Source organism: Cryptotermes secundus, unplaced genomic scaffold (genome assembly GCF_002891405.2).
Source record: "Cryptotermes secundus unplaced genomic scaffold, Csec_1.0 scaffold511, whole genome shotgun sequence".
Taxonomy (NCBI): Eukaryota; Metazoa; Arthropoda; class Insecta; order Blattodea; family Kalotermitidae; genus Cryptotermes; species Cryptotermes secundus.
In genome coordinates this window covers 2,022,657-2,049,160 of record NW_019727101.1, presented here as the reverse complement: position 1 = coordinate 2,049,160, position 26,504 = coordinate 2,022,657, and the positions used below count along the sequence as shown (strand labels likewise).

General features: G+C 37.8%; 1 protein-coding gene across 1 annotated transcript in view; it reads right to left on the bottom strand.

The window, feature by feature from the left end:
* The window catches only part of LOC111864420, a 724,828-nt gene that overhangs the window by 148,997 nt on the left and 549,327 nt on the right, over window positions 1–26,504 (bottom strand). Inside the window, exon 6 of the mRNA XM_033751420.1 lies at window positions 15,519–15,639. Coding sequence (XP_033607311.1) covers window positions 15,520–15,639 — 120 coding nt within the window. The 3' untranslated portion in view covers window position 15,519. The remainder of the gene's footprint in view (window positions 1–15,518; window positions 15,640–26,504) is intronic.

Sequence of the window (26,504 nt, the reverse complement as noted above, 5' to 3'; positions counted from 1 at the left end):
CTTATCTTTAATATGTCTGTATTACTGTACTGTATTACGTCTGTACTCTAATCTTAATATCATAAAAGGATTTACTTTATTGATATCTTACTATTGACTAAATAAACAACTATTATTTCCGCATCAACAATATTGACAGATATTTCTTTTTAATACAAAGCCAATATTTTTATGAGGTACAAACTGACAGGTTAAATAAATTCTTTAGGAAATTCATGCTGAAAATGTTAATGTACTTTGAATGAATATGAAATCTACCACAGATTCTAGCCATATGTTACATAAGTTTTAGTCAGTAGATAGGCAAATATATAAAGACGCTGAGGTGCCTCTACACATAATCATCATCATAATTTTGCTCATCTTTCGATATAAAATAGAACCCACACTCAACGTTTCTTGTGAGCAGTGAATTCCAATACTAAACACTGAATATAGTAAATGGAGGAACTTAATTTTCTCTGAGAGATTATATTTTTTTAAATCACTCAAAATAAAGGGAATCCTTAACTGAAGGAACACGAAATTAGAATTCCCCTGTATACAGGTGCCCCAAGAGGTAAGGTCAATATTCTAGGAGATCACAATATCGGTCATTCTAAGAAAAAAAGTATGTATGTACACGTGTCCTATTCCGAACGGTTTCCGAGAGAGAGCCATTTCGCTGTACAGTTCCCAAATTGTTGATAAGAAATAGATATTTCGTACTGTTTCTAGTGGCAGTATTTATTGTTCAAGTGACAAAGTTGGTATAGTTTACCCAGTATAATACATTTTCGAAAATTTCGCCGTTGACATCAATGCACTCTGCATCTCGTGTGAGGACATGGCGTGTTTCCCGTCTGTACAGTGTACGGTGTACTGTACAGTGAAATAGCTCTGCCTCAGAAACCGTTCGGAATGGGACACATGTACATATATATATTTTTTGCTTAGGTTGACCAATACTGTGGCCTCCCAGAATATTGAATTTCCCTTCTGGAACATCCTGTATAACAGCCAAACTTCTGCCCGTTCCTCGTTTCTGCCATATGTCGCATCTAAAAGAAAGGAAAACACAAAAGGGAAATGTTTTGCTTGGAGAGACATCCTCAGGATAGTTGTTATGTCTGCTGCTGCATCCGTGATTTCTAGCCCAAGATAATTTCTCTGTCCACTCTTTCCTCCTACAAGAATTGCGTTAGAACCGAGATGCCAGTCAATAAGTATTATGCATATATTTTATAGGAACCACAGAAACGCAGTACGTTCTGAAGGTAACAGAATTACATGTGAGTCAGTCAAGTACGTGCAGACGTGAGGCAAGAACAAGGAAGATTTTTCTTCAAACTCTCGTACAGATTTGTCAACATGGGCGCCCCACGAATAACTGAAGGAAAACGAATACCGATAAAGAGGAAAATAAAAGCACCAAAGAATGAATTCAGAGTAGAAGAACATAAATAAGAATATAAATAAAAGATTAAAACGGAGACAATGGATAACACAGAGATAGAGAAAAATATCGATGAAATAAAGAGAAAATGAACAGAATAAAGGAAGAAAGAAAGAAAGAAAGAAAGAATCGCGAAAGACGGAACCGTTGCCATAGTATTACTATAATCCCAAAGGGGACTCAAAAACAAACAGCACAGTAGCCACGAAGTACCCAGTCGCTCACAAAATATACTGGAACGACATTCCTACTCAAAACAACGTAGATAGATCTCACATAGCAATACGAATTACACTGGAGATAGACCTTACATAGCAGCAAGAAGAGTGTAAATAAAACATGATTTAAATTATTGAGAATGACACCAGCACAGCCAGCCCCGTTCATAAAAAAAACACAGCAGAACAATTATTAGCCGCCGCATAAACAGTTTTAATATTTTTAACATTTCTAATCGCAGCTTGTAACATAGGAATGTCTTATGTAATATGATGGACACAAGACATTTTCGGAAGATTCTTAAATATAATGCAGAATTATACTTTATACGGTAATTTTACGTACCCACTAAAGATATACTAAGTTCATGGAAGTAGGCCTAGGCCTACTGGAGCTGTAGTGCCAAGGAAATAAACTAAATACATAATTCCTTTCTTCTCATGATCCCTCTGCTACCAACATTGCACCATCCCATTTCTTCTCTGACGGAGAAAGTAACAGAGAAATAAACTGTAACTGGGCGGAGACCATCCCCGTAGTGACAAAACTGACAATTTTCAGGGGTTATCTCAACCATGTTTGCTACGATGCGCCGTTTAGCAGAATAAAAGTGGGACAGACGACTTTGGCGATTATGTAAATAGATGCTAACATCAATAATTTTTAATTACCTACAAGAAAAGGAAAAGTAGATAATATAAGACATGAAATATAAAATTTTTAGTCCATATACATGTACTATATCACATTCTACGTACACTAAATAAATAAGATTGTGGTGAATTCTTCCAGTACATTGGACAAAAATTAAGTGACATTCAACTATTCATTATTAGTCGATACTCAAATTGGAGAGAAGTCTAAAATATAGTTCTATAGAAAATGAATAAGCAAACAATATTCAGACTTCATTGTTCACTCTTATTATATAATAAAAGTAAATAACATATGTCTATATATATATTGTTTAGTATATGTTTCAGAGTTGTATTTAGAATATTACCTTAGAAGTACAAAACCAGTATGTTCCCAACGAATTGATAAATTTCCTTATTCTCTTTGTTTTAATTGTAATACTTTTCTGAAATAAATAAAACTTTTATTTTCTTGAAGATTTGTTTATTATGAACAACAATACAGCACTTCGCCAGTGAGAACAATTACAAGGAAACTGAACATTTACCTCGGATATACCTGTAGGCATACAAATTAATGTTATATTTTAGCGTCCCGTTGCACTGATTTATGTCCATGATTTATTCTGACCGTCTTAGAGTGCATACATTTATTCACCTTACTCTTCTCTCTTGCACTACATTTTTCGGCACTAAAGTGCCATCTTCAGGTGCTTTTTGATGTTCGTCGAACTACTGCATTGCATGACCTGTTGTCTTTATACTAAAATAACTAAAATATATATTCGTCATATATATTGCTAAATTTTGAATATTAAAAATGTTAAAACAGTTCAGGATTTGTCATCCTTATGTCGTATTTCAGTATTTCAGTGTGAGCAGTATAACACACGCAGTCACAGGAGTAAGACACAACACAAAGCACAATACACATGAAAGTAGGAAGAATACTCCGACAGAAGAAGATAGGTGTGACTCGCGTACTGAAATACGACATAAGGATGACAAATCCTGAAGAGTTTTAACATTTTTAATATTCAAAATTTAGCAATATATATGACGAATATATATTTTAGTTATTTTAGTATAAAGATAACAGGTCATGCAATGCAGTAGTTCGACGTACATCGAAAAGCACCTGAAGATGGCACTTTAGTGCCGAAACATGTAGTGCAAGAAAGAAGAGTAAGGTGAATAAATGTATGCACTGTAAGACGGTCAGAATAAATCATGGACATACAAATTAATGTCAGAGAAAGCTTCGCTTAATGTTTATCGAAAGTGCAGGCTTTGAAGTTTACTCACAGCGATGATTACGAAAACTTTATCTTCTGCGATATGTTCCTCCGAAACATCGGTTGTTTTACAACGGGCTATACGGCGCTACATCCAAGGCGACGAAACCGTTGGAAATAATGAGACTTTGATCGACTCCGATTTTATTAGGAAGAATGTAACAAAAAAGTAAAGCTGTCCTTTCGATATTCCATGGAGGCCCATAGGGTTGTGATACTTGAAGGCTCCCACATTTTTTAGAAAATCCGCTCACAGATAGCGGTGAGTTTGTCAGCCTTACGCACCGGCCGCCCTTTTCCCCAAGAAAGATTTCCGCTACTCATTTCTGTTAGAGGCTGCGTCGACACCAGGGCCATAGCGCGGCTGGAAGGATTTGGTCAATTGAAAAATCGAACGACCTCATTGGGAATCGAACCTGATACCTTCAGTTTTGTAAACATAAATCGGTATTAATAATTATATATAGCCAAAATAACTTCACTTACCTGGAATAATAAATGAAGGGGCTATCGACAGCAAACTTATTCTGAGGGCTATTTTATGACGATTTCAGTCTCTAGTCATAACCACGTGGAAGTGTGACTACTGAAATCATATATTAGAAATGATTTTGAAAAGAACAGACGTAAACTAACTGAGACACTATAGCTCAAGCGGTTAGTCGCTGGCTTCCCACCGCGGCGGCCCGGGTTCGATCCCGGGTCTGGTCAAGTGGGATTTGTGGTGGACAAAGTTGTGCTGGGGCAGGTTTTCTCCGAGTACTTCGGTTTCCCCTCTCAATCTTCATTCCACCAATTGCTCCACAATCACCCTCACCTATCATCTGGGGCGGTACAAAAGGCCAGAAGTGGCCGCAGTACAAGGGACTTAGTCCCACCTCACTAGTAATGAAAGAAAAAGACTGAGATATTATTCCGTAAATTGTCAGGAGGGACTGAAGAAAAATACAAAAACGTTAATCAGCAAAAACAGGTGTCCGGGCCAAGACTCGAACCGAGAACACGCTGAATACGACTCTCTAGGTTGGAGATGGCAAACTTATTCAGCACCCACGTATATAGTCCGTCACATCTATTATTTCATCCACTAACTGTGATATTTTCATCGCGAATATCCTTCCCTTAAAACCAAACCAAAGTAGGGATGTTTTAATTTTTTTTAAGTTTTCTTTGTGTAAGTAATAGCTGATTGTCCATACATAAGTTGGTGATCTCCATGCAAGACCATTTAAAATGTGGCGCGCCTTCAAGCCGGGAGTTTACGTCATCCCCATCATCGGTTACCGGCTCTCTGATTGGACAACACCTCTGACGTCACTACCGTATTGTTTCTTTTCGAATTATGCAATACGTAGTATAACTTTTATCCGACAGATGGCGTCAATATTTTCACTGGAATATGACACATTGATAAATAATTAGTCTACACGAGGTCTTTAAATACTTCAGTTCCTGTAATGGTTTCTGTATACAGTAAATAAGTACACTGTATTCTATCGTAGCAAATTTACGCGGAAATTCTTTTGTAGTAATTTATAATGAGGCATTAATGCAAGTACGTATAACGTATATTTTAATGACTGTTAAATAATGTTATTTGCTTTTTTCTAAGCAATTTAAGAAAACACAATTGAAGTTGGCAATATTTAAACACAAATTTTCTATCTCAGGGGCTGGAAGGTCGAGTCCCGGTAGTGTCAAGAATATTGTCTTCTGTACGTCGTCCAGACCGCCTCTGTGGTCCACCCAATGGACCAGTGGGTACCGGAGGTCTTCCCAGGGGGATAAAGCGGCCGGGGCGTGAAGCTGACCACTCACTTCCAATTAGTGTCGAGGTAAAAAAAAATGGATCTGTACACCCACTCCCCCATACGTCTTTATGTCGTAGTGCTTAGACAGTGAGAAAGAAACGATGTACTTTGAAAGAAAGACTTCCTTCTGAAATGCGACGTAACGACCATATCGAAACCACAGATTCAGATACAAACAAAACTGCTGTATAATATCGAAAGATGAATTGTAATTAATTATTAAGGAATTTTGTCTTGGCGTAATTTAATGCATATCCTGTAATTTCGTTGAAGCGGATGAGCAAACCACTTACAAATTTTAACGAGGGCATTCGGTTTTTTGTCCAAGGTTCGAAATGGTAGCTTCTCTAGACGCCGAGTAGCTTGGTACATAGGTATAAATTTTTCGCGTGGATTTTTCTGTAAAGACCACAGCTGAGCCACATCCGATAACTCAGTAATCTGCTTGTCACAAGAACCTCAAATCTCACGCAACTAAGAAATATTCTGATAGTAAAAAACTCCAGTAATAAGGTTCGACCATTCATGGCCACTCGATAAGTCCAGCTCTTTCCCGAAGCAACAGAGTCTGTAGACGGTTTTAAATATGAAGAGTGTGTGTAGAATATTTATTTTTATTTCGCAAAGCAAATATTAGAAGTTACTTTGTCGTATATTACACGACGTAACAAAAATATCCGAACCCACACATTTATGTAAACCTAGACCAGTTTTAGGCTGCTTCCTGTCCCACCCTCCGATAATGAAATCTTAACATTTGTTTTATATTAGGGAATACCCACATCTCGTCTGTGCCCCAAACTCGGGGCATCATCACTCATTTTACTCCGGTCTGAAGCAAGCAACGAACTATTAGTAGCAGCAGGATGGCCAACTTTGAAAATGCCATCCAACCACCCACTGGAACGACAAACCTGTCATTTTTTTTAACTCTTCCACGTGAAAATACAGAAAGTAGGAGGATTTCAACGTGCAGATAAAGCCAGTAAAAACCTTCAAAAATGTTTTATTGAGGCGGAGTAGAGGAAACTGTGTCTCCAGGACCAATGACTGAAGAGTAACGAATATTTGCTCCGCCCATTGGATTGTACCTTCTCTTTTCATCTGTCTATCTATCTTCGTCACTCTCTTCTCTCTTCACGTCTCACTAACCCGCTACTATATTTTAGTGATAATTTTTTTTTGTATCCAGCATCCTACTGCGTGTATGGGAAACTCATATCTAGAAGAAATTTCCCATTGCCCAGTCCAAATATAATTTGGTCAGTACAGGTCTGATGTAAAATTGATCCCCTGTCTGCTCCTCTAAAATACACAGCTCCCCCCCCCCTCCGATTAGATACAATCTTATACTAGAATAGGCTAGGCAGTATAAGCCTCTGGCGACATTACCACCTTCAGCCCTACCACCTGTGACTGCCATTAATGCAAGGCTCCACTCTGACCAGTTAGTGCAACCCTAGTCCGAACGGTCGATAAACCTAAGTTAGAACAGGCTGCAACACTTGTGTGTGTGTGTGTTTGTGTGTGTGTGCACTGCTCCCAACCGTGGATACCTCGTCTTGAGGAAAGGTGTGGTCGCTGTAAACATGATTCAAACCAGAAGGGGACCACACCCTTCTATGGTACCCTAAAGAGAATTTCCTGCAGAGATCATATGCATAAACTGTGCAATGCCTTACATTAAAGGCTATGTTATTTCAGCTGCTAGGAGAGGGTTGCTGCAGAAACAGTTTTTGCAACCGTTAAATTCTTTGCTCAAGCACTGAAGAAAAATTCGTTACAAGCATGAAGTTTGTCGTGTTCTCAATTTTAATAACTAAGATTTATGTTAAGTCATGAGAAGATTAAGAGTTCGAAGCATAAAATTATCTAAATATTATTTTAAAATTAATGTCATACATCAGAAAATAACTGCGTTTCTGTTGCAAAGAAAAAAAGTCAATCAACTTTAGGGAAATGTTCGCTGTTTTTTTTTTCTGAGAATCGTAGTAACACATAAATAGATTTGATTCTGAAGGGTTCTGACGATGGTGTATAACACTCAGAATTCCTGGGTTTGTGATCCTGTGGTTTTAGAACACAGGACGTTGGACAAAATCCAAAAACCCAGTAATTCTGTACTGTACTGGTAAGATACACAGATCCATGATATTAAAGCAGGTGGTATGCATAGTAACCAGTATCTTCTGAAATGTTAAAATGTCAGCAGCAAGTAAGCCATTAAGTAAATGTAAAGGTGAAGTTGTCCTTGTGCTTAATTAATTAAGTACTATACAATGAAGAAGTATGGGTGGGTGGATTTATAGATCCACATACTCTCCACCGATAGTTGGATGTGAGAGGTCAGCTTCACGCCCCAGCCGCTTTACTCACGTGAAAGGAGCCCGCCGGTACCCACTCTGTAGGAGGCTGGTTGGGCTCAATGCCGGTCTGGACGACGTGGAAAAGAAAATCCAGCTCCTACCAGAACTCGAACTCCGACCCCTCTGCCAATTGCTATATACCGACTGAGCTACGCCGGCTCTTGAGTGTTACATAACACTAAAAAAATAATCTAACGCTATGGGTCAGTGTTCTTGAGAAGCTGATAGTCACTAAGTTATTCAAGAAATTACCAGGGAACAAGAAAGTTCATTACCGTGTTCACAAAACACCACCAATGATCCCTGACCTGAACCAGATGAATCCAAATTAAGATTACGCTCTTCAGAGATATAACCCCATTCAGCCTGGTAGATGGTTATTAACGTTTGGATGGAACTTACTGCCTGGTAATTTGTAACCAAAATTTTTATGGAACCTACTGCCTAGTACAGTGTTATTAACATTTTGATGGAACCTACTTCCCGGTAGTTTGTTACCAAAGTTCTGATGGAACCTACTGCAAGGTAGATTTTTACCAAAGTTTTGATGGAACCTACTGCCTAGTAGATTGTTATCAGCGTTTTGATGGAACATACTGCCTGCTAGTTTGTTACAAAAATTTTGACGGAACCTACTGCCTGGTAAATTGTTACCAAAGTTTTGATGGAACCTACTGCCTGGTAGATTGTTACCAAAGTTGTGATGGAACCTACTGGCTGGTAGATTGTTATCAATGTTTTGATGGAACATACTGTCTGGTAAATTGTTAGCAAAGTTTTGATGGAACCTACTGCCTGGTAAATTGTTACCAAAGTTTTGATGGAACCTACCGACTAGTGACAGCAATTTAAACCCCCGTATTTTATGGAAGAACACGACGTTCTGGATTGTAACATCATGTAGTTTGGCGACAACATGACGTTTCGGAGAGACTTACCACCTCCATCTATATTATCGCACAGTAAATCAAGCAAGAAACTGGCAGAAACAGGCGACAAGTGTAGCTCAGTCTCCAAGTCCCCGTCCTTACTTGGTTCTCGCCACCAAACCAGAAACCGAATGGAGACCTACATTCTTTTTAACAAAGAGCATTATTCCCAAAGAAAGTAGATCATTTTTCAAAGACCTTTTTGAGATAAAATTTCAGGATGATATATTAATTTGTGTCAGCATGATTTTCACTTCTGTCCATGGTCCCCATGCTGGCAAGCGTATAACGCTGGATGACATACACTGGCATGATATTCAGACCGAATTCCATATATTTGTTCAGAAGTTCTTATGGGACACAACACTTTGAAATTACTGCATGACTTAAGCCTACATTTCTTGTCACGCAAAATCTGTTTAGGAGATCAAATTTTTTAAACTTAAATTTAAAATACGTACACGACACGTAACACATTTATGCCAATACTTTCCATAAGCCTATAGTGTTGCATTACTTAATTGTGGAAATTTTGAGAGTGTTTAAGGTGAAAATAACAAGCTCCAGTAGTTAAAATTTATGACGTAAAAATTTCCACATTTCTAATTTTGATTGTTTTGTTCTTAAAATTGACATCTCTTAATGCTCCTAAATTTTGGTTTCGTATTTACGATTCCATGTTGAGAATAACATCCAAAATATATTTATCCAATACTTCAAATTAATTTAGGGGATAGTGGGGCTAGTTGTAACAGATGCAAGTTGGAGCAGTAATTTTATATCTAGTGCCTCTTACGAGAGTGGCGTGTCCTTCCATCAGAATGTGTAACTACCGGCCTGTAACTGTAACCGTAACTGCGGCTACTTACAACACACGTTACACTGGAGCAAGAAAATGCAATATGATTCGCATACCTAAGACAATTTTATTCGTGTGGATTTGCGGTACACAGGGCGATGATTGTAAATATGATGAATATGTACTCTGGTCCTACTTTTCACTTGCTGGTGACTCTGTGACGTAAGTGTGAAAGATGATCATTAAGCTAGAGAAGTAAATAACCTCCTTAGTTGCAATAAACACCACCTATTCAACTCGCGAAAATCTTACCATTTCATTACTTACAGGCAGCTACTGTGATTATGTGAAAAAGTTTCATATTTTTAAAAAAGTAGATTGTAATTTGTGTGATCTTTTCGGAATGAAAATTAGAATATCACAAGATAAGACGAACCGCCATGACGATAAGTAAAACATATTTAATTTAATCTAAAAAGTTATTTTGCGTGAATCATCTCGAGTGACCATTTTAATAACTTAACTTAACGTCCGAAGTTAGTGTAAGGATGTTTCCGTTTTGCCGATAATTTAGGGCCCGATATGTAAATATCATTTGTTCTTAACGTAGGATATCTCAGGAAATAATTTGTACAAAATGTGATATTCCAGGGATCATATAGCAAGTATAACTACGTGACACAATACGTTCGGTTCACGGTAGCTTGAATTTCACAATGAATTTTTGGTGATAAAACTTAAAAGTCTGTGACGACGGTACATTTACACAATTATTGTGTTTCTGGACATTATCCATCGTCCTGTTTTTATTTAAAAACATAACGTTTCGGAGATAGTATCCAGTCTCCGAAACGTTGTGTTTGAAATAAGAGCAAGACGGTGTTTTAGATAAAAACAGGACGATGAACAATTCAATTCAATTATTTTATTTATGTGCCGAACCAACAGCCCAAAGGCCAATAACAGACGTAACACAGTGTAGATACAAGTAATTACATTACGGACAATCACAGCATAAAGTCAAAGACAAGTTACAGGCAAGCACTGGAGGAAATAACACATTAATGCAGAAAAGCAAACCAACAAACAAATAATAATAATGTACAGAAACATATTATTTGTGCATTTTAATTTGTTGTTTAATGGATTTGTCATAATTGAGAATATACGAGCAGAACTGAAGAAAATACTGAAAAAGTTCGTCAAATTTTCGTGAAAATTGTCGGATGACATCGATGTGTTCTGAAATTGCGTTTGAAATGAAGAAAAAAAAACAGTTCACACTGTACAGGATGTATAACGCGGAAGCGGTGGGAATGTGCAGGAAATGATCCCTGATATATTATAAAATTGTGAAATCAGAGTTTCAGAAAGAAAAATTAATCCAAATACTCTTGCCAATTAACATGAATTTGGCCAAATTTAGAGTCTCACAACATTTAAAATTATAATGTAATACCTCAGATATTTACTATGTTTTACTTTATGTAAATTATCTGAAATCTCTAAATATTCTTCTTTATTGTCAACTTTAGCAGATAGAGGGTGTCGCGTGGTTAGCGCAACGAATCCCCACGGCCGTTAAGTTTGCACTAACTTCGCCGACAAGCGACGGTCGCTCGGTCTGTTAAGTTTGCTTGCGGACTAGAGTCACTGAATTTAAATATTCCTTTTTAGCCTACTTTCTTTATTTTGAAAAATAGGCCTATGAGGTCGTAATTAGGTCTGTGTGTCTGTATATACCTCTTACCAACTTTTGAATAGCTGAACCAGTCTTTATGAAACTAAGTATATAAGCCATACTACCTGAGCCCATCTCAACGGCGTATTTCATAAATCCATCCCTAACGCAGATACGCAACGGTTCGGTGAAAACTTCACCGTAAAAACAAATACACGTATAGCATCTGTATAGCATCTGTATAGCATCAAATGGAAAGAGACGGTTAGTTAGTTAGTTATTGGAGAGGGTGGGTTTCCTCATGCACTTAGACCTCTAGTGGTCCATTGTGCTTTCCTCTATGATATTCTACTAGTCTCTATACCCTACCGATAAATGGTGCGTACCATCAGTCTCGCCGAGCAAGCGAGTTCGGGCCACTTGCTTAGCGGTGTCTATAATGCTTCCCCATCTATCAGAGGCCTTAGAGACTATTGTCGGGCGGGAAACGTCCTGGAATTTGACTCAGTGATCTCCTTAGGAGATATGAGATTCTTTTACGTGCCGTAAAGTTACGACACGGGACACACAGCTTAAAGGCCCTCCCGGAGGACTTGTTCCCTGAATTTTTCCGCCCTTAATAATTCGACGACCTCCGCCGGGTATTTGAACCCGCGTACCACGAGTCATGAGGTGGGAACGTTACCTCTAGACTACGGAGGCCGCTTAAGAAGAGACGGTTAGTTCTTCCAATAATTTTTTGTTCAGTTCTAGTTTTCACATCTAACAAAACTGATTTCTAGAGAAAATATAAAAAAAAATTGATATAACTGTCCACACCTTACCCTAGGCATTCCTGGCAAAATATATTGTCTGAAACACAGAAACACATTTCCCTTCATGATATGCGGACATTTAAAAGATTCTTATGCTTTTTTATTATAACAGCAGTTTACTTCATTTCTGCAGCAATTAAGAGTCGTGAAAAAATTTGTGTTATATTTACGGTCACAAAAGAAGCAGAATATTCAGCATATCAAATTTAAGCGGATCGTAAGACCGAAACTTCGAAGATTGATTTGTTTTAATTTGTTTGGGAGCTCTCAGCCATGTTTTTATTACCAGAAACACTTGGAAAGCTTCGAAATGTGGTATTGGAGAAGGATGGAGAAGATCAGTTGAACCGATTATGTGAGAAATGAAGAAGTGTTAATTAGAGTCAGTGAGCAGAGGAATATCCTACACGAAATAAGAAAACGGAAGGCTAATTGGATTGGTCATATCTTACGCGGTAACTGCCTTCTAAAAGAAGTTATTGAAGGAAAGATAGAGGGGCGGATAGAAGTGACCAGAAGACGAGGAAGAAGACGTAAGAAGATGCTGGATGACCTTGGGGACAGAAGAGGATATTTTCATTTGAAGGAGAAAGTTCTAGATCGCATCAAGTGGAGGAACTGTTTTGGAAGAGACTGTGGACCTGTCGTCTTGATAGATTACAAATGAATGAATGAAGCACATTCCTCCCTTCTCATTTAACAGTTTGTTTCGTTATGTGACTGCCTTGAGCCTAATATTTCTGTCGCTGCTTGTACCTTGAAATTGAAGAAGCTACTTGTGACTAGGTTTTAGTTTCTAGGAAACAAGTACCGTGGTACTCCGAACTTCGAACACAATCCATTCCAGGATACGGTTCGACTTTCAAGTAAATTTTACCATTTTAAATATAATGTAAATTGAATTAACCCTTTCAAAATCCTCAAAATTTACACAATATAGAATATTTTGAGTGCCTATTTCAAAAGATCATATTGGAAAATAATGGTAAAACAAGTATATTTAATTTCAATAATAGAACATTTTTATTTATAATATTACATATACGAAATATGCATATGCCAGACTAAAAGTTACAATGAGAGAATTACTGCAAGACAACTCAAATTTATATATTGTAGCGCATAGACCCGTTGTTAGGCAAAGACCTTGAAACAAACACGCCTCCGCAACAAGAGAGTTACTATTGGAAAGGCTGTTATGCAATCCGCTGCTAGGCAGCTGCAACAGTTGGAATACAACTATGGAACCAGGGGTGTTTTCTAAATGGTCGGTGTCGTGGAGCTATTTTGAAGACAATTGGGGTGACCCAGTTAGTTGAAAGTCATCCTGAGAAGAGAAGAATAGGAGGTCGGTGTGAAATGGCCACCAACCTGGGAGTTCGTTGAGAGTTCTGCACGAAAATCAGTGAAGAAATGACCTGAGCTGAAGAATTTCAATTGTTGAGAGCTGTTACCACACAACGACTAGAGAAGACACTGCAGGCTGGAGAAGACTTATGGTGCAGTAACTTGTAAATTGTGGAGGTAGCGGCAGCGCTGTAATTGCTTAGAGTTCCGAGTCCTGTGTATAAGTAGTTAATAAATCCATTCAATAATTCATACCCGTCTAAAATCACGCTCTAAATCGTGACAGTATTCCTCCAGTTCGAGAAAACTTCCAAACAAGTTCCCATCCATATGTCTCATATACTACATAAGTTGCTAATGAAATACTACATTTGGAGCATAGCTCTGTATGGGGCTGAAACATGGACACTTAGGGCAGTAGATCAGAAACATCTGGAAAGTTTCGAAATGTGGTGTTGGAGAAGGATGGAGAAGATCAGTTGGACCGATTATGTGAGAAATGAGGAAGTGTTAATTAGAGTCAGTGAGCAGAGGAATATCCTACACGATATAAGAAAACGGAAGGCTAATTGGATTGGTCATGTTTTACGCAGAAACTGCCTTCTAAAAGAAGTTACTGAAGGAAAGTTAGAGGGGCGGATAGAAGTGACAATAAGACGAGGAAGAAGACGTAAGAAGATGCTGGATGACCTTGGGGACAGAAGAGGATACTGTCATTTGAAGGAGAAATCTCTAGATCGCATTAAGTGGAGGAATTGTTTTGGAAGAGAATGTGGACCTGTCGTCTGACAGATTACTGATGATCATGATGATGATGATGATGACTACATAAGTTGTAAAATACAAATTATTCTTGCAGGATTCATTTATGTGTGATTATTTTTCATTGCAAGAATAAAATTAATGATGATTAAATTTTCCTTCTATATTGCTGAAGTAACTTTTAAATACAACATATTGTCACGTGTTTGGTCACAATATATTAAAACACGGCAATACAAGTATTTTCCAAAATTGCCTCTCGAAGGTAATCTATGTTTCATTCAAATATCAAACTCCGTTTTGTCTTTACTTTTTACTTACTTACTTACTTACTTAACTAATCATCTATCTCTCTGTCTGTCTGTCTGCCTCTCTATATATCTGTCTGTCTCTCTGTCTATCTATTTATCTATCTTATCTATCTATGTATCTATCTAGCTTGTCTCTCTGTCTATTTGTCTAAATACTTCTATGAAGAGATTCCTATTTGTGAGGCCAATACCTGGCATATATTAATAAAGTTTCCCGCAATTTTTAATTCGAATACTTATTACGATGTTGAAAACAATCCGCCATTGGTCCCTGTTTGAGCCAAAATAATGCTCCCCCAACTTATTTCATTATGGTCTATTTTCATATTATTCTCACACCTACACGAAAGTTTTTAAGTGGTCCCATTCCTTGAGCTTTTCCAACCAAATCTTTGTATGTAATTCTCTTCTCCTTCAAAATTGCTACAAATCACACAAATAATCCTCTATTAGTCGACCAATGTATCAACATATCGGGGGATTTTATTTATGATTTTTTTTTTACATTTTTTTCCATCCTCCTTAAGTTAGGATAATCACTTCAGCACCATATTTTCAAACACCCTAAGCACGTACTGCTTTCTAACACAAGATATTAATATTATATTTAAGCATCCTGTTACCCTCTATACGATATATGATATAACTCCGTCCTAAGTGCAACAATTTATTGTAGGTCTTTCGTTTTGCCTTTTTCTACACTACATGTTTCGGCCGCAAACGGCCATCATCAGGTGTATACACTCACGTAGCTGTTACACTGCACCCAGTTTAAAATTTAAAAACACACAGGTCTTCCCATTTGGCTAACAGGATCTACTTCGCTGCTATTTGTCAGATTCGTACATCATTTTTGTCACCCACAAACGTCAATTTTGACATTCATGAACTGGCACATTTAAAATTTTCAGTTCCAATTTTGAAAACTACTTTAAATTTTTTTTCAAATTTTAAATTTTAAATTAAAATTCTCAGGATTACTCGCCCCATGTCTGTAGTGCTGCAGCGGCTACTTCTTGTTTTCAGCACTGTAAGGTGTTATTCTGTGTAGGCTCCCTGTGTGCGTGCCGCTGCTTATCTTTACTACGTAAGAAAAGAAATTTATTTCAGTACCTCATAAGCCACCTCTGGTCGAGACGCGCGTAACATCCGCCGAAGTACATTCATCGTACAACTGAACCTGCCAGCGGAGTTCATCTGCACAACTTCCAGCGGACTCTTGCAGGAAACACGACTGAAACAAAGAGACACACAGCAATACGTTACAGACTCATCCTATTTTTCAATACCATTTAGTCCAGAACCTTTCCTCTTCGCGTCTCTTGTCTAAAATCATAAATATTAGACTACATAAATCTACAATTTTGCCTGTTGTTCTGTATGGGTGTGAAACTTTGTCTCTGGCATTAAGGGAGGAACAGAGACTGACAGTGTTTGAGAACAGGGTGCTGGGGAGAATATTTGGACCGAAGAGAAATGAAGTGACAGGAGGTTGCAGAAAATTGCACAATGAGGAGCTTAATAACTTGTACTCTTTGCCAAGTATAATTAGAATGATCAAGTTAAGGAGGATGAGGTGGGCAGGGCATGTAGCACGAATGGCGGGAAGAGGAATGCATAAAGGATATTGGTGGGGAAAGCTAGAAGGAAAGAGGTAACTAGGAAGACAGAGACGTAGGAGGTGGATATTATTAATGTGGATCTGGGGTTGATAGGAATGGGGTGGTACGGACTGAGTTCATCTGGCTCAGAATAGGGACCAGTTGGGGGCTCTTGTGAACACGGTAATGAACCTTCGGGCTCCATAAAATTTTGGGAAATTCTTGAGTAGCTGCACAACTGGCGTCTTCTCAAGAAGGAATCAGCTTCCTGGAATTAGTTAGAATATTGAATAGGGAATAATGAATTTAATGAATATAGTTATTAATTCTGATTTAATATATAAACCATCACCGTACACAATTACAACCTAAATGCAAAGTTATACCTGGACCTAATTAAACACCGCGCCATAAACATGTATGGGGAAGCAGAGGTATGGAGCCACCATTCTTATCCTCGGTGCTAGATGAGGGTGAATTCTCAGCTTCACGTTCCTACCGCTTTATCCTCGGGGGTCACAGCTCCAGTAGCAATTGGACAGGAGACTGGTTGGGCCGAAAGCCTTTATGGACGTTATTTACAAGGAAAATATCTCTTACCCCTACCAGAATCGAACCCCGACTTCTCGGTCGTCCAGACCATAGCGTAGTCGCTATACGGACTGAGTTATATCTGCTCCAGCACTAAGTTGAATATAAATTTTAATTGAGAATAATAAATGTAACCCATTACAATTTTCACTCACAGTCAATGATTATAGTTAGCTACGTGTATATATATATATATATATGTCGCCAGAAATTTCATAAGTACATAATTAATTACAGAGCCATATTATTCTGTTCGTATCCGCTCTTGGTTAACTCCTTAAATGGGAGAAGTTTTTGGAAATAAGTAATATTTAGGAGTTGGTTCTTCTAGGTTATAGGGCGATGTAGTTTCGAGCAATCCAAAGGTTTCAGAGGAACATACCACCTACATCCACAGGAAAGAGCTCTGCCTACAGCATGATTTTTCCTGGTTTCTTACTTTGCATTCTCTTCGAGCCTGAAGAGAGAAGTGATATATTCTACGAAACATCGGGATTTTCGAGAACTACATGTCATTAAAACTCAAAGGACTTTACATTTCAGAATTTCCGCCTTGATAACCTCAAATATAATATTAATAAAACTATATTTGTAAAAGTAAAGTAAAGTTATCCCTGTAAGAGGCCGTGGAGGTCCATACGGTTGTGAGACGTCGAGGCTCCCGCATTATCTAGACAATAGGCTCAAAGAAGGCGGTAAGGTTGTCAGACCTACGCGCATGCCGCGCTTTACTCCCCAGGAAAATTATAAAACTATATTTGTAGCTCAGTAAATTTACATAAGCTTAAATATATTTTTAAGAATATTTACTATATAAAAGGATTTTAAGGAAAATAATAAATAATTAAATTTTAAGTTAATTCATTATTTTAGTTATTCTGAAATGCATAGATAACTTTAAAGAAGACTCTTAAAGGTACTTAAATTAATAATTTACTGTCACTGCTATGTCAAACCGCAGTTTACTCTTCAATTCTCATGTTAATTTTGAAGGCAAATAAAAAATTACTTGAAAGATATTTAAAAATTTCTGTGTTAAAAGTAAGTAAAAGTAAAGCTATCCTTGTAACAGGCCGTGAAGGCTCACAGAGTTGTGAGAGGTTGAGGGTCCCACATTTTCTAGACAATCGGCTCACAGATGGCGGTAAGGGCGACAGCCTTACGCGCCTGCCATGCTTTACTCCCCAGGAAAATTATTTAATTAATTCCTGGTACTCATTTCTGTTACAGGCTGAGTCAACCCCAGGCCCATAGTGCGGCTGGAAGGATTAGGTAAATTGAAATAAATCCAATTACCTCATCGAGACTTGAACCCGCGACCTTCCGGCTTGTAGCATTGTGCCTCAACTAACTTCTGTGTTAGATATTTGAAATAAGAATTTAGAAGATCATAACTTGGAGAGCAGGCTAAATTAATTTAAACAAACGTTTATGATATTTGAGTTGTAATTCAGTGCGACTTTTGCCTGTGGTTTCATCAAGAGAACATGTTATTGCGTGCACATTATATGAAATGGAATTGTGCGACCAATATTCCAATTTTTCATACAATCCAGCTGCTTCAGAGACATTATGTTGAAATACCGAAGAAGAATATTGGATACAAGGTACTATAGTCCCTGTGCTTAACTAAGAACTGTACATCATGAAGGCGTATGGGAGTGTGGAGGAATATATCCAGGTTTTCTTGACCTCGGCACTAACTGGAGGTGAGTGTCAGCTTCACGCCTAGGACGCTTTGCCACCGCGGAAAGTGACCCTGGTACCCGTTGGATATGAGCCTATATATTTTACATAAAAGATTAAACTCGCCATAAAACTCGTAAAAATAATAAGAAATAAAAGTTTTATTTGCAGCGTCTGACCAATGTTTATTTTATGAAGTCGTTCAGATATTTTAACACACAGAAATTATTGTTATTACAAATATAAGAGGCTAAGGGTGAAGATGGCCGGTCACGGTAGCCTAGCGGTCTAAGGCATGTACTGTCTTCGCTCGCTTGGAAACCGGGATCGTGGGTTCGAATCCCACTTAAGGCATGGATGCTTAGTTTATGTGTTTGCGTTTTGCTGTGTTTGTGTACAGGTAGAGGCCTTGCGACGAGCTGATCACCCGCCCAAGGAGTCCTACCAAATGTGTAAGATCTAAAAAAGCCGAAGTGAACGTAGAAGTTCATGGAGGTAGGCCTAGGCCCACTGGGGCTGTAGTGCCAAAGAAAAAAAAAGTGTGAAGTTGACCTTCTGCTTAATTAATTAAGCACTACATCGTGGGGAAGTGGAGTTATAACTGCCCTTTCTTGGTCTCGGCACTAGTTGGAGGGAGGTGAGTGTTCAGCTTTAGAGCCCGGCCGCTTTACCCCGGCGAAAGAGCCTCTGATATTCAATGGGTAGGAGGCTGGGTGGACCCCAGATACTGTGTGGAAACTCAGAAGAAGAGAAATATTTCTTGCCCTGCCAGGAATCAAACCCCGGTCATCCAGCTCGTAACCCGTCTCTATACTTATTCAGCTATCCCAGGCCATATTTAAATTAATGGGGATGAAAATTTAAAATTGTTGGTAATGGAAAAATTAAGAACACAATTATGCACAAGCAAGTTACATAAATAATTCTTTTCGTAATTTCAGATTTTTAGGAAAACTTTTATGCGTTATAAACGACATTAAGTACTTAAATTGAAGTTTCATATGGATAATTAAAATCGCGTGTAATTTAAATTAAATTATGTAAATTTTATTAATGCTTCTTATTCGCACTTGAAGGAAATGCCTGCCCTTTACATTTGCATTCGCGTGGAATACTTTTAGAACACCAGAAGTACGAACATTTTGAAATCTCGAAATTTACATATTCTTGCCTGTCTATAAAGTTTGTTATTCCTCAAAAGCATAATTTCGTACGTAATAATATTCCTAACCTCGGTTTCAAACCAAATTCATGTGAGCGGGATATACGGCAGGCGGATTCTGCACTTACTGTCTCAATCTTATTTCTCACGGTAACCTCCTTCAAAAACTATAAAACAAAATTTCGGATAATCCTTTTGAAAATTTTAGTGTACATTTTTATTTCAGAAGGTCTATATTCTTTGAGTTTTGTGACTGATCATATAAGTATTGCACATTATTGCCAGCCCGCGGAAAACTTGGTATGAAAAAAAAAAGTTCATAAAACTTATACACAAATTTATAAGTTAAATTAATTTGGTAATGCAATCATATATCTCATATATCGTTACATAATTAATTTTAATTGAGAAATTCGACAGAAGAAGAGCAAGAGAGGAGTGGCTGAAGAGTCGGTTTAACGACGTGACTAGAATTTTATCAAGGAACGATAAGCTTAGAGAAAAATAATCCTTAAATTTTATTTATTTACGATTCATCTTGGAGAAAATATTTTTGAATTATGCTACAGAAAATCGAATTTACAGAGAATATATCTTGAATTTTGTTTAGGAATGATCATGTTTATATAATATATTACTTTGTTAATATTAGGAATAATCAGATTTTTAAATTATATTCCTTGACTTTTATCAAAAATTAAAATATAAGATTCCTCGAATTTTGTTTAAGTTATATCAATTTCACAGATTTCTTTTGAAGGGTCAGTGTTTTTAGAGAACATGATTCTAAATTTGAGTAGGTTCAGTTTCACAGTACACATTTCTTTGATTATTTCCGTATTTCGAAAATATCAGATTCACACAAAACATTAGTGGGATATATTTAACTAGGATAATTTTCAAAGGAATTGTTTTAGTTTATGTTGCAGAAGGTCTTTTACAGCGAAAATTACTGGTAATTTGTATAAATAAAACGCGTTTTCCTGAAAATATTTCTATTTTTTTCGACTTGATCGTATTTAGGGGGGAACATTAATGGAATTATATTCCAGTAGGATCATTTTCATAGACTTATGAATTATATCTGAGACCAATAATTGGCAGGAATTAAACAGTTTGCATTTTTTGTTATGCCGGATGACCACTGTTTCCATACAATCGCAGTATATGCAACAGAAAACTATGAGAAATTTTTGCAAATGCCGCGTTCATGTCTCGCAAATCATCACTCAAGTGTTTACGTACTGTGTCCGGAGAATTATACTAATTCCCTGAACAAAGCCTACCTAAATGTGTAATAAAAATAGACATCTTGAATCTCTAATTTATATAATTCGAATATCCGACATATTAACTTATAAAGTTGGTGCTTCAAAATAAAAAGAAGACACTTTAAAATTGAAGGAAATAAAATTTCGTGGAGACACAGAATCTGTATTTCCTAAACATGTAAATAAGTTTACGTATTCAGTGCTGTCCCTTAGCAATTATCCGTTCTATTTAAGAAAAGAACGCATGGTACTATCGAATTTATCTTCTAGATGTTTTAATTATATTAAACTTTACAGTTATATGCGTTTCACTGTCAGAATTACAAGACCTCGTTGTGGCCCTTCCGTCAACACAAAATTGTTAATAGGGTCTTTCGAGCAATATTGCCAAATGTCATAAAATTTCACTCCTTACTAGCGCGTCCATGCACAAAATTCTACATTGCATTTTAGAAAAAAAATCTCTCGTTTGTGGTGTTTACTTATTTATGTACAACTCCTCTAGAATCTTGGAATCAAACAGAAGTCATTATTGTGACCTTCAGAATATATTTCTTTTGGCACAAAAGGTAAAGGTGTCCCTGAACTTAATTAATTAGGCACCAATTCATGAAGCTGTATCGGTTAGTGGAGGTATAGCTCCAGCATTCGTGACTTCGGCGCTAGATGGGGGTGATTAGTCAGATTCTTATCACGACCGCTTTACCCCTGGTTAAGAGCTCCCAGTATCCATTGGATAGGAGACTTGGTGGTGCCAGATCCGACCTGGAGGCCGTGGAGAAAAAGAAACTACCCTTGATGGAAATCGAACCCATGCCATCCTGCACAAACCTCAAGTCTATATAGTGGCAGGACACATAAATAAAATTTTATTGCCACAAATAAACGGCGGAATTACACGTATATTCTTTTGTAGTCGCTTAGGTATAACTACCNCTGCTTTACCGTTTCTCACGGTGTTGTCGCTTGCAGATTTCTTATACTTTTTCTTCTACCCTGAAGATGGGGGCGATACGTTCCTCCGAAACGTCGGTTAACACCACATATACACGGTGCCAAATCCCAGAAGACTGCTTTCTTCATAGTCACCGCCGTGAAAGCCTCAAATCTAGAAAGAAAGCTGTTATATATCCCAACACAGCTCACCATAAGCAGAACTTCTTGTATCAGTACCCATACTACAAAAAGGAGAAGGAACAGGCATGGAAACACAGACGTACATTTCTCTATTATATATATATATATTTATTCAGGTCGAATTTCTACAGGGAAAGCTTTCTCTATTTACAATAAAAGAACACTTTTCCCTGTGCTTAATTAGTTAAGCAACCCAGCATATGGACGTGTATGGGACAATGGAGGTATAGCGCCGCCACTCTTAACCTCGGACATAGATGGGGTAGGCCGCTTTGTCCCCGTGCGTAACAGACGCTTGTACCCACTGTATAGGAAGCCGAATTGAGTGCAGAGGTAGTCTGAGCTGTATGGAGACGAGAGAAATCTCTTGTCCCAGCCGGGCATTGAACATCGATTCTTCTGTCATCCAGCCGTAAGCAGGTTAAAATATTTTTAGTTAATAATTATATGCTGCTAAATAAAATAGAATATGCGAAACGTCGTCTTTTGAAAAAAAAAATAACATAACTTTAAAATATCTTTACATTCGACTAAAAGTCAGTTACATAAGATATCAACCGTAACTTCGGGGTCGAAGAGTAGACCAAGAAAGAAATGTGCAAGGAGTACGCTGCAAGCTGACTTCAGGTCAGTACCCATATTCTATTTTTTCTTTCCTCTTTGTCCTGAAAATTGTGGTCATACCTTCCTCCGAAACGTCGTGTTCTAATGGACTACATACCCTTCATTCTCTCCTTCAGTCTAGTCTCTTACAACGTACGAGTAAAATAAGTAAAGGTATCCCTGTAACAGCCCGTGGAGGCCAATTGGGTTGTGAGACGTGAAGGCTCCCACATTATCCAGACATTCAGCTCACAGATGGCGGTGAGGTTGTCAGCCTTACGCTCCAGCCGTCCTTTATCCCCAGGAAGATCCATGAAACTCGGTTATGTTACAAGCTGAGTCGTCCCTAGGGCCGTAGTTAGGCTAGGAGAATTATGTCAATTGAAAAATCCAGCAATCTCGAAGGGACTCGAACCCGCGACCTTCCGGATTGTAGCATAGTACCTCAACCAACTACACTACTGTGTGCTCCCTGGACTATTAAACTGTAAGGATTGAAATATATATTAAAAGAAATGTAATTTTACTTGTTATAGGTGTACAGATTTTTGTTGTTCACATTAAGGCACTAATATTGACCGTCGGTTTCTAAGGAAAGATGCTTAGGGACCATCGGGATATAAGGAGCAGAAATTAACAAGGGTCTGGAGAAAACTGCAAAGTGAAAAGGTTCATATTTTGACTTTTCGGATGACTGCGCTAATGTAGAAGAGGTAAGAAATATTTAACAGACATGCAAGAAATAAATTCAAAATTTTGTCAGAAAATCTTATGGAAAAAGACCACTTCGTGGAACTAGAAATAAATGCGAAGAATATTATTAAAATGAATGTTAAAAAAAACTAAGGCGAGAAGTTTTGGAAGAAACTTATATGACTCCGGGATACAAAGAAAGCATATGGTAATGAACTTTCAGATTCAAAAAACACGATGAATTTCTGGTGTAGCTAAGCGACTAACAGCTTCTGAAGAAAAAATATGTTACCTGGAAATAATTAGTAACTTATTCCTTATTATAGGCCCTAACCAAGTCATTATGACTTCTAAATGCGTTACCATTCAGCTAACCTACACAACTACGGTTGTGGCAATGGTAATAGTGATATATGTGTAAGGGTCCAAATCAATTAGAAACAGTGAAATAAAACTGGACATTTTGAACGTAGTTTCATAGGTGTTCGCCTGCTTGAGGACACGCATGGAAAATATTGTCTGCAAAGTTTCATTGAACACAAAACACTAATTTGGTCCCATAACAGCTGTACCGTTTCTACGATGTATCCAGAATAACATTCCGGGGACACAGGAAAACTTCCTGGTTACTTTTGGGCGTCTGTATTTGCCAAATCTGTACATAGGTAATAACATGTGCTGCAAGTAACTTTAAAATTTAGCGCCATGTTGTCCTCCATTTAACTCTTCAAACCGTAGAAATTTATCAGTAAAACCCAGATAGGAAAAATATGCCTCCTACAAGGAGTGTATAAAGTTAGGCTTCAGGTTTTCCAAAATGTTTGGAATTTGGTTAAAATTTCGAAAGCTTGGGATTTTTAACATGTCTTAAAAGTAAACACTGCATTAGACCAAAATACAACACTATTTTTCTTAACAAATATAGCTTCTCATAAAAGATGAATCGCCCTATTTCAGAGTCCTCCAGAATGTGTAAGAAGATGGTGACGGGTTCTAAAAGCTAATTCTAATATTTTTCACGAAAATACCTAGAATTATATATTTAAGATACTAAATTTTGAACCTAATACCTCTTAGCAATATCAATAGTTTTTATTCCTTCCTGCTTAAAAGCCTCGGAACTAAAGGGCAAATTCAGTTCTGTCAAAACAATTTTATTTATTTCTGGATTCTCCTTAGGAAAAATATAGTATTCATATGCTTCCACCCCGGGAGGTCGCGGGTTCAAGTCCCGATGAGGTAACTGATTTTTTTTTTCATGGCATTATGGCCCCTGGGGTTGACTCAGCCTCTAACAGAAATGAGTACCACGAATATTCTTGGAATGTTCTTGGGGGCGAAGAACGGCCGGTGAGTAAGGCTACGAGCCGATTGTCTAGAGAATGTGGGAAGCTCAACATCTCACATCTGTTACATCTTTACATACTTTACTATAGCTTTACAGTTGATTTTAGATTTTTCTTTTAAAAATAAATTCCTATGGTCGTCAGTAACAAGATGGTGGGAATGTGGCAGTAAATTTTAGATTTACTTGAGACACTTGTTACTACGTAAGCAGCATCAGATAAATATCTTTATTATTTTCTGAAGCATACCCCTTATAATACTACAAGTGCGTCTATGAACTTACCATTATTGCTAGTGGGGTGGGAATAAGTCCCTTGTACTGCGGCCACTTCTGGCCTATTGTACCAGCCCCAGATGATAGGTGAGAGTGATTGTGGAACAATTTGTGGAATGAAGATTGGCAGGGGAAACCGAAGTACCCGGAGAAAACCTGCCCCAGCGCCACTTTTCCAACCACAAATCCCACTTGACCAGACCCGGCATCGAACCCGCGCCGCCGTGGTGGGAAGCCAGCGACTAAACACTTGAGTTATGGCGCGGCCATGAACTTACCATAATATAACCAATATTATCAATCATTTATCTAATAGAATAACAGTGCAAAGACTAGATATTTACAGCTGGAAATTGAAGGGAATATTTTACGAGCGCTGAAGGTGAATGTATAGAGCACAAGTCATGTGACAGAAAGGAATTTATATTTGTCAAAAAGGGCCAAATTTCTCAGATAATTTGCAGCTCAGTGACAATTACCACCAATAAGAAATTTTCAAAAATATTAAAACCATAGCCAAATTCAGAGTCGGAGACTTATTAAACAAAAGTGAATGATTGAATTAAATCATTGCACCATAAAATGAGTGTTAAAATTCAATACACCATGTTCCGCCCAGGATGGAACCGTGGACCTTCCGCGTGATAGGCGGATGTGATAACTTCTATACCACGGGAATACGCAAGAAGAAATTTGTGAGGAAAATAAATTCCAGTGACAAACTTAACTAGTTCTGGAGCTCGTCCAAGCTCAATACAGACACAGGTACAACAATCAATGGCTGCAGAATTTCCATAAATAGATTACCTTTCAGAACGTTGGCTCCGAGGGTCTCAGAGTAGAGGCCATAAACAGTGCTACTTTCTGACATCTTCACCGTGTAGTCTGGTAGAATCCAACTGTCTTCTTGGAGGAACGTGCTGCATCCATCTTCAGTGTGTAACAAAAGATACTGGTACTGGCTTTCTTCGCTTGTACTCTTATCCTGAAAATGGAGGCAGTATGTTCCTCCGAAATTTCAGCAGAAGTCTACCGGACTACACGGTGTTACATCCCAGAATTTAGTACTATATCATGTAGAACCCTTGCCAAATAACAGTTGTGTAAACAGGCCACAGTTCAACAGCCATTGCTAGGGAATGTCTCTGGGGACATGTTTTTTCTTTTCTTGGTAACGAGAGCACACGCAATTGTTGTAGCGATGATTTCTTGTGCGGTCCGTGCCGAAGCTGTGTAACGAGGACAGTTACAATTTTGAGAAGTGAGAAGCTGATAGCTGAGTCCAGGGACAGTTCGGGAACCCAGAGGAACCCACTGAGAGCCGCTACCAAGCAACGGCTNCTTTTAAGACTGAGAAGACTTTATATGTTTTGTAGTTTCAGTGAACTTTGGAGTTTGTAACCAACGAAATTATCCTAGTTAATTTTAGGTTAATTATCTAATAAATCCAATTACCAATCCAAACGCAGTCTCCAGTCAGACTCAGTCATGTGACAGTACCATTCTCTTTTAACATTAGATATCGCAGTGTGATTTTGAATTCATCCGTTACGATTATCCCTCATTGTAATTTATACGTATTCCAAAACAAATGAATCTGGCAAGCATTTTCCTAATTGTATTCAACAGTGAATCGAAAAATATCCATATCAAAGAATAACTGGGGTTTTGGAATTTTCCATCATCCAGAATTTTAGGTAATAGGAGACACGACGTTTCGGAAACTGGATCTGT